The sequence below is a fragment of the Pleurodeles waltl genome, chromosome 2_2, assembly GCF_031143425.1.
Source record: "Pleurodeles waltl isolate 20211129_DDA chromosome 2_2, aPleWal1.hap1.20221129, whole genome shotgun sequence".
Taxonomy (NCBI): domain Eukaryota; kingdom Metazoa; phylum Chordata; class Amphibia; order Caudata; family Salamandridae; genus Pleurodeles; species Pleurodeles waltl.
In genome coordinates, this window is record NC_090439.1 from 690,431,983 (window position 1) to 690,444,439 (window position 12,457).

Consider the following 12,457-nt stretch of genomic DNA (forward strand, 5'->3'; position numbering starts at 1 on the left):
CGCTATGCTGTATTATGGATCACAATACGGCAGGCAGCATCCTGTTTGTGTGACGTCAGCCTGGCTGACCGGGTCAGATTTCCACCTGAAATCGGGCATTAATGAGGAACCGCGTTGTAATATGGCAGTCTTCAGACCACCAGCACTGGTGGACTTTAGGTGCCCGCGGGTTCAGCAGTCTTTCGAGAAGACCACCGAAGTCATAATGAGCACCTTAGTTTAGATAAAAATGTATTTGCCATCAAAATAGCTGCAGTGGCTTTCAAGCTGAAGGAGTTACAATAAGCACCCTATAAAGGGCCAACATGCGTACGAAGTATGTCAGAACAACAGCATGGGTTGCTTAAATCTGAGGTTTTTTGCATTTTTTTAGATATATTTTCAAATCAAACTAATTCTTCATTTTCTCGGGATACAAAGATTTTTATAATCTAGTTATTTTGTTTTATTACTTGATCATATAGGGCCAGATGTACGTAGCTTTTTTCTTGTTGCGAACAGCCCGGTTAGCAGAATCGAGCCGTTTGTGACAAGGAAAAAGCATTTTGATATGTACAAACCTTATTTGCGATTCGATAATCTATTTACCGAATCGCAAAATAGGTTGGGAAAGTCGCAGTTAGCAAGGGGACGATGTATGATTGTTTTGCTATTGTGAATGCGGTCACAAAACAATCGCAGTTGGCACCAATTTCAAATTGGTGCTAACCTATTTACAAACGGGAAGGGTTCCCCATTGGACACCTTCTTCTTTGTGAATGTTGTAAAAATATTTTTTAGGAGCAGGCAGTGGTCCCAAGGACCACTGCCTGCTCTGAAAAAAATTAAAAGAAATCTTTCATTTTAGGTTTTGAAAATGGGCTGCATTTTAAAAAGCAGTTACAGACATGGTGGTCTGCTGCCCCCAGCAGGCCACCATCCCTGTAAGTGAAGCCATTCCCAATGGGGTTGCAAATTACAACCTACCTCATGAATATTAATGAGGTAGGTCATTTGCGACCCCATTGGGAATCGCAAACAGAGTGAGGTGCACTGTTGTACATATGGTTTTGCAACTCGCAATTTGCGACTCGCAATTTGCGACTCGCAAATGAGTCGCAAATTGCGAGTAGCAAAACTCTGGGTCGAACATCTGGCCCATAGTCTTTCTGGACTGAATTGAGCAGCAGCCCAGGGTGGCGGTAGGACTGTGAGCTTCATCAAGGCACGTGTATTTGTGGCGTTTCTAACACTACTAAATCTTCAAAGCAGAAATATTCAGACATTATTGGGTTTCAGTCTCCTAGTCTGCGGCTTCATACTCTCATATATCAGTATGTTGCTTGTTGTTCATATGTTTGTATGTATGTCTTCAGATGATCACAGGGAGAAAATCAAATGGGTGAAGAGTAATTATGCAGAGTGCTTACAGTAATGCTCCATCTTTTCTGTAGCATTACTTTCTTTGAGCACCGGGAAAGTAACAGCTGCTCAGTCCAAAAAATCATTAGAATACCTAGGAATGCTCCTTATAACTAGAAATGCTCCTTATTTATCATCCCTTATTCACAAAGATAAACTTACACTTTTGAGTAAGTCTACTATGTATTTAATATTCACAAATGCAGGACCTGATACAAAAAGATAAACTTAGACCGAAAGGCTAAATTTAGACCAAAAGTCTATACTTAGGCCAAAAGTCTAACTTTACTTGTAGTAAACTTAAACCTTTGGTTTAAGTTTAGATGTTTTGTTTATGTTTAGACCAAACGTCTAACTTTACTGATAGTTCCGACTTTTGATCTAAACTTAGATTTTTCGTCTACGTTTACCTTTGTGAATCGGGCCCTACGAGTTTAATTTTACCAATGGTAATTTTACTAGTGCAGAGACTCCGCTTTCAAGGCTGAGAACTTTGCACATAAAAAATAGGACAGGACACTTGTTTTATGTTCTGAATCTCTGCCACAAGTGGGGAGTCTCCGCAGTTGTAAAATTACTGTTAGTAAAATTAAACTTATAGTTTGTGAATACCAAAAAAAATAGTAAACCTACTCAAATGTGTAAGTTTATCTTTATGAATCAGATCCTAAGTGCATAAAATTGTTATTTTCAGAAGAACAAATGTTTTAACTAAATAGGTAGTAGTAACTTGTGAATGGATATATAAAGCAGCTGTAATAATTAAATACATCATTAATGTGCTCACATGGCAGAAGGGTGTACCTGCAGATTAGACTCACAGAATCTTTGTCTATTCTCCAAACAGAACCATAACTGCTGTTTTATAAATCCTAGTACATTCACATATGTATTATGTATGTAATTTAGAATGCATATTTTCCTAGTAGCTCATTGTGTAGGAAGGTAATCCAGGCCCATATGCATTGCTATAAAAAATTAGGTATGAAGTTACATTTACATTTTTGATCTATAAATCTGATTAGACGCACTTTTGCAGCTAATTGGTAACCAAGTTCAGAAACATATCTTTGGTGAAGTTAGGTTTCAGTTGCATTCTACACCTATAGTATTTATGAGATATGATTGATTTTGTGCAGACGATCAGCTCACTGCAAATAGATCACTCACCAGTGCACTGTATCACCACATTAAATGTTGTATATGAACCACGTTTTGTACTGTTAACCTTTGACACATAGATTTTATCATGAATTTTGTTTGGTATTTTGAGTCCTATTTTCTAGTGACAATTAATGTATTGCTTCAGTTACTGATTCAAACTGTGCACTTCCTCCCCATTTATTATGGTTTCTTCTGAGTGTTAAAATATGTTCTATATGTTTCCAAGGGACTCTCTCATTATATCACCCAGGTTTGTAGGTCCATAAGTTCACCCAATATCCCCAGTCCTAATCATGGCACTCTAATTCCAATCAGTGGGGCTAGGTGCATAAGGACTGTTTTCAGTTAATGCACCAGTTCCTAATTGTAAAGAGGAACTCTGTTCATCATACTACGAGCTATTAAATACAGCCAGATCCAGAAAACAGGTTTGTAATCTCCAGGAAGAGAGTCTTCCTCAGTCGTGGCTTGTGGGGATTCCTGGGGGCAGGGCGGGGGCACGGGAGGAATTAATAATAAAATATAATCTGCTACCGCGCCACGCCCAGCCGCTCCTCTTCTCGCCTTTGTCCGAATGCTGCAGGCTCAGGCTCCCAGCCTGCCCTGCGGCCAATCCTGACACTGCTCAAAGCACAGAGCGCTTGGAGAGAGCCATGTGAGCATGTGTGTTTGGCTGGCCCAAGACAGCCGGACAAACATACATGTGCAGAGAGGGGGAGTGCTGGGCATGTCACCCCCATAGTTTATTATCCTTTTCTTTGAAAGGTTTTGCAGCTGCCGCTGCTGGCAGGGGGATGACACTACTCCACCCTTATGGAGGAGCCGTCCCTGGTCTTACTGCACCCAGTGCCTAGAAGTGCATGTAATATAAGCTCAGTCGCATATATTTATGGCTCACAATCCTTCCCCTCACAGTCGTCCTCCCACACAAATTAAATAGCCAAGATAATACCAAACACTCCCCTGAGGAGCTACGGTTGAAGTTACTGGTCATTCACAGTCTGTTGCCAGTTCTAATTTCACCATGGCTGCCTCCTTGGTAGAATCTCTGGCTTAAAAGTTGAAGAAAAGTATACGGACCTGCAAACATCTGAATGCAAAACCCACAAATTTATTTTCAAACTTCTGCCTGCTTATTTACTACAGCTGCACCACTACTAGCATAACAATATTAGTACTGAAAATCTTTATCATTAAAACACTAGAGGCTCAATGCCTACTACATAACTAAACCCCCCAAGCAACATCGATATACCGCTGTATCACTACAACTTCACCACTACAACATCAACTCTGAAATTACAGCAATGAAACTGTAATGCTACAAAACTAACACTACAATAACATAACATCACTGGCACTATAGCATAAAGCACTACAACTACTCATAGTTCTAAACTGTAATACCGCAGCACTCCAATAGCGGCCATGTATCTGTAGAATTGCAGACGTAGCACTGCACCAACAGTTCTGTAACAACCTAACACTAGCATTACATCTCCAATACTAACCCAGTCCTGTCCTTCCCAACTTCAACGCTACCCTAACTAAAACACTTCCACAATAACAGAACATGAACTACAACACGCCAATGACAGCAGGACTATAACAACACGGGTGCAGTGGAACAACACATAGCGCCAAATACATCATGGCATGGAGAAAGGGAATGCTCTAAAGGTGATCCACTCTCATGAGAAGAAAGAATAAACGAGCAGTGGAACACTAAACGCACTGACAGGAGAGCTGGCATCGAAGCAGCTAAATCATATAAACCACAGTTCACCGACCGCTATAGCAAACCAACTACAGTGCACCATTGGAACAGGGATAATTGCACTCTGGTCCAGGGAATACATGAACACGAGACAGCAAAAGCTCACTGATTCAAGAACACACCAACAGAGGGAGCGACCTGGAGTATTGAATGCACTGACAAAGTGATATGTGATGCATCAGCACTGAGGCAGTAAACACAGAGATCTAGATGTACTGGAAGGCTAATTGCAAAAAAACCTTCCTAATCACGCATCAACCTTTTGAGACCAGTCTTTAATTGTGTGATGTGGCTTATGCGATGAGAGGTCACCTTGCAAAATCTCTTGCTACAGTAAATTACACAATGAACTGCCAGGTGGGTATTATTTCGGCGTTCGCTCTTTGCATTCCCCTGTGATTGGCTACAAACACAAGGATCGTGGACTGGAAGGAGCAGAAGAGTCTCATTCTAATATCTGCATTCTCAAAAGGGAATTTCTTTTAAAGCAGCTTCTGTCCCTGGAAAGAGCTGCTACCGCCTTTTCTATAAAACAAAAATGTTTTCCTAGTTGGGGCATTTTTGAGGGACAGCAAACATGGATACTGTGGGCCACTGCGTACCCCCATACCCCCGAAAGCCTGACAACACCTGTCACAAAGGCTCAGGTGTCCTAAGGAGAACTTTCGTGTGTGCGAATCCATTAACATCGTCTTTATGGTGTTGGTAACTGATCAGTGATTTATGACCGCAACTGAAGTTCATAACATACAAAATTGCAAATAGGAGGGTGCCTCGGCCTTGCATGAAGCTTACTGACAGCGATTCAGTATCTGTCACTATACCAGTTTTGCAAGTCCTAAATGCTTTTCCGACTTGCCAAACGAGTTTAATAGCAAAGATTTTGTGAACTGGAGGTTGGAATTCGCAGAATGGGTTTGTACCTTTGGCCCACTTCGCTAGGACAAGGAATGCAGTGATGCTAAGAAAAAAATTAACACTTTACTTGCAAACTGAGGGAGACAGTGACACACACTGTAATTAAAATACAAACGCTTTGAAGCATACTCACATGAGCTTGATGAAATGTGACAAGACCCATGCCCTTATGGAGCCCACAATGAGCAGATATCTGTCTGTGTACCAAGAAACCCATAAGTGCAGTGAAGTTACAACAGTGAATGCTGCTTATAAACAGGCCACTGGAATTATGCATTTGTGCCACCACAGTCATTTTGCAAAAATATAGATTTGTCACATAATCCATCATCTGCTTTATAATCTGCAGATATTCACACAAAAGTTACTTCTAGCTCAAATAGTTCAAACGTTACTAAAAATGCAGCCACACATGTTGCCGCTCAGTAAAGGGCCCTTTTTCAAAGCTGGGCAGTTCACATTTTTGTTGCTTATTGCTCTATTTGTGTGTTAAACCTGCAGTAATGAGGTGCAAACAATGCCCAGACAGTATTACTAACTTTAATAATAACAAAATAATGAAGTAATAATGGGCTACATTATGCTGCATAATTTGCTTTTTCTTGACTCATAATTTGTTCAGCCATGCTGCATAATTTGGCCCTCTCCTGCAACGTAATTTCAGTGGTCCTGCTTATAGACCACATATATTAAGTACCTCCTGAAATGTTGTTTGGTTGTATGGAAGTACCTAGTCTCGATTTAGGCTTGATTCTTATCCTCATCTTTTCTACTGATCACATTGTGAAGCTTTTAGAATGTATTCAAAATTAATTTGTGGCAGAAAAACATGCTTCATATCATTACTATACCAAGTGTTGCTATGAAATTCTCAAATGAAGTTGTAACAAGGTTCTTAGCATACTCAGGTGTGTTCTGCAGAAAAGCAAGTGCATCTGTGAAGACTGTTGTTCTCAATTCATCTAACAGGACAAGACAACTTCCCAAAAGGATGGTCAACCAGCTTCGCTAGCTACTACAAGTATATTCCCATTTCCAAAACTTGGGTGGAAGCAGAGGTAAGACAAGAATATTTCTGCATGGGGAAAGAATGCAGGTCAGACTTCCTGCAACACTTTTAACTGTTTTGAAATAAACGTATTTCTTGCGTTTCACTCACTTATTTGGTCTTCACCTCTATTTGCCTCTTTCTATCCATCTTTCTAACTTCCCTCTTGACTTATCAGTTTGCTCTTTTTAGTCATTTATCCATACACATCTCTATTCATCTTTTTATATGACCCCCTTTTCTTTTTTCTTCTGGTGTCTCTTTGATTAAATGTTTTCTATCTTTATAGCTGTTGCTATTTTTTTCTCTTAATAATTAATTTGGTTTATTGTGTCCTGAGTTAAAATAACAACCAATGTATACCAATGTACAACATAAACCAATGGTATATTTACAAAATCCGTTTTGGACTTGGTTACAACATATTTGAGTGGAATGTTAACATGTATTATAGCAATGAACTAGACATGGCCATATTCATGGTGGCTTCGGAGGAGGATCTGTGAACTTATTGATGACTGAGAATACAAATACTGATTGATTCATTGTTTTATATGCCTTATAAAAATCTGCAGTTAAGGTGTCAGAGCAAGGAGCTTTCCGAGAAGCTAGACTTTCTATAACCAGGTATGTCTTCGCTAATTATGTCAGCACTGAGTTAATCTTTTAGAGCTACAAACTGATGCACTCAGACAAGCAACAATTAAGGCTATAACCCAATGTCTTTCCTTCACTGAATTTCCTTGCCATTGCATCTTTGCCCAAAAACCCAGCTTTAGACTCAGCCAGTTAGAGAGCTCTGCTTTTCCATCTCAGTCCTTTTCACCTCTCACTATCCATCTTCATGCTTACTAGTGGGACACTGCATTGTTAACTAGGCCACAGTCTTGATGTAGGTGAATGTTTTCAAAATCCAAAGGAATTAATTCCTAAATACAAACATATTTCAATGAGGGATCCTTAGTTTTGGAGTAGTAATTTGGCAAGAGTATAAACTTCCTTACAGAAAAATGTTGGTACATGAACAGAAACACCAAAAAACTCTATAGTTTAGAAATCAACAAAGAAATAACCTTAAGGAAGTGAGAAGTTAGAAAGGGTAACAATTAGCCTGACTGGATAGAACCAATATGTACACAAGAGAGGGTTAGTCTGTCTAGAAATCAACTCTTGAGGTGTAAGAGGCCAGTTATCTGGCCTCAGTATATACTGAGATGGTGGGGGATCTGCACCCAGGTAAAGTGGTGTGTCCCTGGCATCTCAAGGATATATTAGGAGGTTGCTCACCCACAGTCACCACCAGTGGCATGCTTCATCATCATATCCTCACATACTGCATCTAGTTTGAGTGGGTGGGCTAAACACAGGAGCTCTTTGTCTAAGGAATAACAAGTGCAAAGTTCTAAATCCTGTTTACTAGCAAGGTTCTTTGGCGAGAATAAAAGCAGTGAGATGTTTTGTGGGTATAATGACTCCTAACATCAATGGGTCAACATGTTTCAGCCAGGATCTAGTGCCACTAGTTTCAATAGGCTTTCTTGAGGAATGGAAATGTACATAATATCCCTATGATATATAGCTCATAACTTCCACCTCTGAGTAGTAGTTTATACAAACATCATGAAGCATGCAAACAGACAGACCAAAGGTTTGTGTAATGGTCCCTGAAAGAAAAAGGGCATAGTTACATTTCTTTTAGGGGGTAATTCTGACCCCTTGATATTGTATTTTCTCATGCTCAGACACACCTAGGCTGACGTTGGTGACAGGGCATGCAAACACCATTAATTTATTCTCCAAAGCGTCAGACATGATTTAAATATACATATAAAAGTACACACAGAAAGGTATATAAAAGCATATCATATTTGTAGATGGTATTAAGCATGCACACACAGGGGTATATCAGAAATTAACAAATCAGAAACACAAAGCGTTATTGATTAAAATCCACCAAAACTCTTAAAAATTGTTTGCAGGGATCAGAAGTTGCAAATCATCAGAATGAAAACAAACTTCGAACAATGTTAATAAAAAATTTAATGCAAGTCAATGGAGTGATTCTGAATGAGACGTAGCCACTCTTTGAGTGTGACCAGTGATGTTCAACAGTTTATCTTGGTCAAAGGATTTACCTGTAATTTTGCTACTTTTTCAAATGTCCTCAGTGGAGCAAAGAGAACAGCTGCAGCCAAGTAGGGTGCTTCTCACAGTCAGATATATGTTTTAATGGTCTCTCTAGAGTTTTAAAATGTATGGCAAAAAGGTTAGAACAGGACAAACTAGAAAATGGTACACACATACACCATGTCTTCTTCAGGAATATTTTTGCTCTCTGTCCAGCTCTCATAGCTTACCTTTGAACATTATTATTTCTCTAAAGGTTTAAAGGCATCATTGGGGCAAGACTGACAGGGCTAGCTGGCACAGCTACTCTTGGTTAGGTACCTCTTTTTCACAGTCCTACTGAAGCTTAGAATTTTGTGGGGGAAAAAACTCTAAATCAAACAGACTAGCTGGGTCCTCTTTGGATAGAGTTGGGACTTTGTCCCCAAAAGTTAGAAAAGTTCAAAGAGACAACATTTCTTAAAAGCTTTAAAGCTTCTTCTCTTGTGGCGCAAACATCTCAAATGGTTTGAGAGGCATCTTGGGGACTGGTGAATGAGTTCAAGTGAGACTTTCTCATCTTCTAGTAAGCGCCATTACCAAAAGATCATTAACCACAGGACTTCTTTTTGATACATGCAAATGGAGCTGTTTCTGTCCTTCTGATGTTTAACAATTTCCAGCAATAGGCTTGTCCAAGTGAAGACCAGGGTCCCTTTTATCCTTGTGGTTTGAGCATGAACTCAGTTCCATTAGCCTTTGTTAGGGAAATTGGGTTTTGGTTGACTGGGGTATGAGCCCTGGTCAAGCAGAAACTATAACTCTAGTCAAGGTTAGGTCCAGGCAAAACCTAAATTAAGCTGTAATCTCCCTCTGGTAGCTTGTCACAGAGCAGTCAGTCTTAAATTAGAGGCAGTCTGCAAAGCATTTGTGCAACACTTCAAACAGCAAGACAATAAAAAGACCTCAAAAAGATCCCGTTCCATACCAGGTTAGAACAGAAAAGTGGGATTTGATAAATAAAACAAGAAGAAAACAACACAAAAACCAAAAATAGTACTAAAAATATTTAATTTCAAACAGTTAAGTAAAAATAGCACCAAGAAGTACAAAGCGCTATTGGAAATATCGGGTCAACCAGACTGGGACAAAGTCCCAAGTGCAGGCTGACAGCAATGGCACGTAACCCGACTACAGCAACCGAGCTAGGCCAGCTGACCAAAGTATCTTAAATCCTGGTTGCAGAGCACTGCGTGGATGCGCATCAAAGATGGAATGTGTCTTGCAGCAGAGGTGATGTATCAATCCAGAGATGCAGTGAGGCTGAGGTTCAAGTTCTGTTGCATCAATGTCGAGGATCCTGTTGATGGGGGATGCAAGGAGTTTGCCCCAAGAAAAGCATTTCGCAGCTTCAGTGGCAATGCAAGTCTTTCATGACGGGTCACATCCATGCAGCAACAGTGATGCATTGGTTCTGCTCAAGGAATTGCTGCTCAGCCAAGGAGATGTGTCAGATCTGCTCGCAGATGTGTCCCTCAGCGTGGACAGTGCAGGGCCCCCCCTGCCCAGCACCGTTCAAATGTGCACTGTCTGCTTTGCAAACAGTGCACATTCCAAGAGTGCTGGAGTGTTAGGATATTGGCCTTATTTGTGTTAGGCCAATATCCTACCACTGTTACCACTGGTCATCCTTGTGGGAACGCGTATTACAAACATTGTAATGCACTTGGGAGAACGTTACTGCCATGGTGCTGGCATCCTCCCCGTGAGTTTGGCAGTTCCGTGGTGGGACCACCAAACTCATAATGAGGCCCTTATTTTGAAAGCACACCAGAGGAGGAATGCACATATTGGGGTGTGAATTCATGTTTCCTTGCATAGACACAGGGTGTACATATTTGTGCATTTATATTTCAAGCTTCCTGATGTTTTTAGTGTGTAGAGTGTAAAGTACTACTAATTGTAGCCAGCATCCCCATTCATCACTTGGGTGCTCATAGTTTGGCCACAGACTATGAGTCCACCTCTTCCGTCTGAGGACTTTTATTTCACTTTGACTTGACATTTGCCCCTCTAGATTTGAAAGTGACAACAGCCTGCTGCTACCATCATTGTATCCTGAAAAAAGTCTTCCCTATTTTGAAAACAGCATGTATACCCCAGTGATTAATGCCTTTATTCAGTCTCTATTGGACTCCATATTTGGGCTTACTTAATAAATATCTACAAAGCCTGCTGACTGAATTAAAGTCATATGTTAACAGCTTTCTCTTCTTTAAAAGGTGCACAATTTGGGAGGGGATGCTCCTTGAGGAGCAGTTTTAATGTAAACAATGTTATCTTCTACTGATGAAAATGTCTGACTAACATTAAACCTCAGTCTCATTGTAGTGTGGTTGTACTGTGGTGACTTGTTTTGTCCCTTTGAACAGAAGTATATGAGAGTCAGGAAAACATTTGTTGGCCTTAATCGTCAGAGGAGAACCAAAATGAGAGTACAGAAAAGCAAATAACCCTTTTCCAACTTTGTATATTTTTTCTAAATAATCACAACGAAATGTGTGCCACACGTGTAATCCGTAGAAATTACTTTTGTTGACCATTCTGAAAGACAGCAGGGCTTTAATATTCACTGGTTGTACCAACCTAAACGTCTGGTGGTGGGCACCTCAGATTCCCTTCTCAAGTGAAATGTAAACATTGTGAATAGCATTCAATGTAAAGAACACTGTTGAAACAACACATTTTGTAAAAATGAAACCTTGCTATTTTTGCATTGAATGTAAGATAAAACTGTGGAAATAAAATAAATATTTCAAATACTAAAGAAATCTCACTACTTCACTTCTAAATATTGTAATACTATACATATAAATGTTAATTTCATGCTTTGTTGGCTATCATTGTAAACAATTAGGTTCACTGTTAGACCTGACAGCTTTAGGATCGTCATCCCCTAACTTTTTGCCTGCCTCCCTCCACTTTTCTGACACTGGCCACAAGAGAGGAAGAGTCTCCCCAAGCTCCTGAGGGACGGGATCACTATCTGTGAAAATCCCGGGTTTCCCTTAGGCATCCTCTCCTCCCTATTGTATTATCAGGAGAACCTACTATCAAGATAACTAACTACGAGAAAAAAAAAACAGAAAGCGTAATCGGATAATGAAGAACGGAATAGAACAAAAGAAAAACCATCCAGACTCACCGGAGTCCTCCACCCGCCATCCGCCGCCTGCCTGATGCCCAGCCGATCGAAGCCCCAGTTCACAAGGTGAGAACTTCCCCACCTTTGGTGCTAAGCTGAAGGGCAGCTGACCTCGCCCTGCTCCATCAGCTGCCCGCCATCCGACGCAGGCTTCCCAGCCACCCTGGGAGCCTCACTCTCCTTCACGCTCCTTCGTAGGTGGCTGCTCTCCCCCAGGGGACACATCGGATCGCTTCCCCCACCCCCAACGCTTGGTAGTCTGGTCGGAGCGGGGCGATCACTCCGGCTAAACGGATCAGAGCCCCCGGAGCCGACTGCGCGGCACGGACATGGTGACGCTGCCACTAATTGCTGCTGGGGACGTTGTTGCACCTCTTTCGAGCGTGTTGAGCCCTATACTGCCCCCAGGCTCCCCATGTTCCCCAGGGCTGCTGGAGCTCGGTGCGGGTCCTACGGAGTGACAAGTGCTCACCCCCCCCCCCCCCCCAAATGACACAGAGCAGTTTTTGTACACAGTCCTGAACCAATTATCCCTTTGGGAATAATCCTCTCTAGGGCTAAATAAGCCCTAGAACAAATATCCCTTTCGGGAAGAACCCTTCTTATTATCATATTAAGCCCCCCCCACCCTAGGGGATACAGGGCCACCATTTTGGAACTCTATCAGACCCTTACTGGTCCCAATTTGAACCAGAGCTGGCATTAACACAAAAGTAGAACCAACAACAACTTGACCCAGCAACAACACAAAAGTATGACCAACAATAACCTGAGCCACAACACCACCAAAGTAGGACCAAATAAAGCCTGAGCATCCCCACCCCCCACCAGCACTAGA

The 12,457-nt window shown here is 41.2% G+C and overlaps 1 protein-coding gene across 1 annotated transcript in view; it reads left to right on the top strand.

Annotated features, from left to right (window-relative positions):
* LOC138273857 (lectin-like) overlaps positions 1–12,457 on the top strand; it is a 93,234-nt gene that overhangs the window by 6,415 nt on the left and 74,362 nt on the right. The window contains exon 3 of the mRNA XM_069218902.1: positions 6,230–6,318. Coding sequence (XP_069075003.1) covers positions 6,230–6,318 — 89 coding nt within the window. The remainder of the gene's footprint in view (positions 1–6,229; positions 6,319–12,457) is intronic.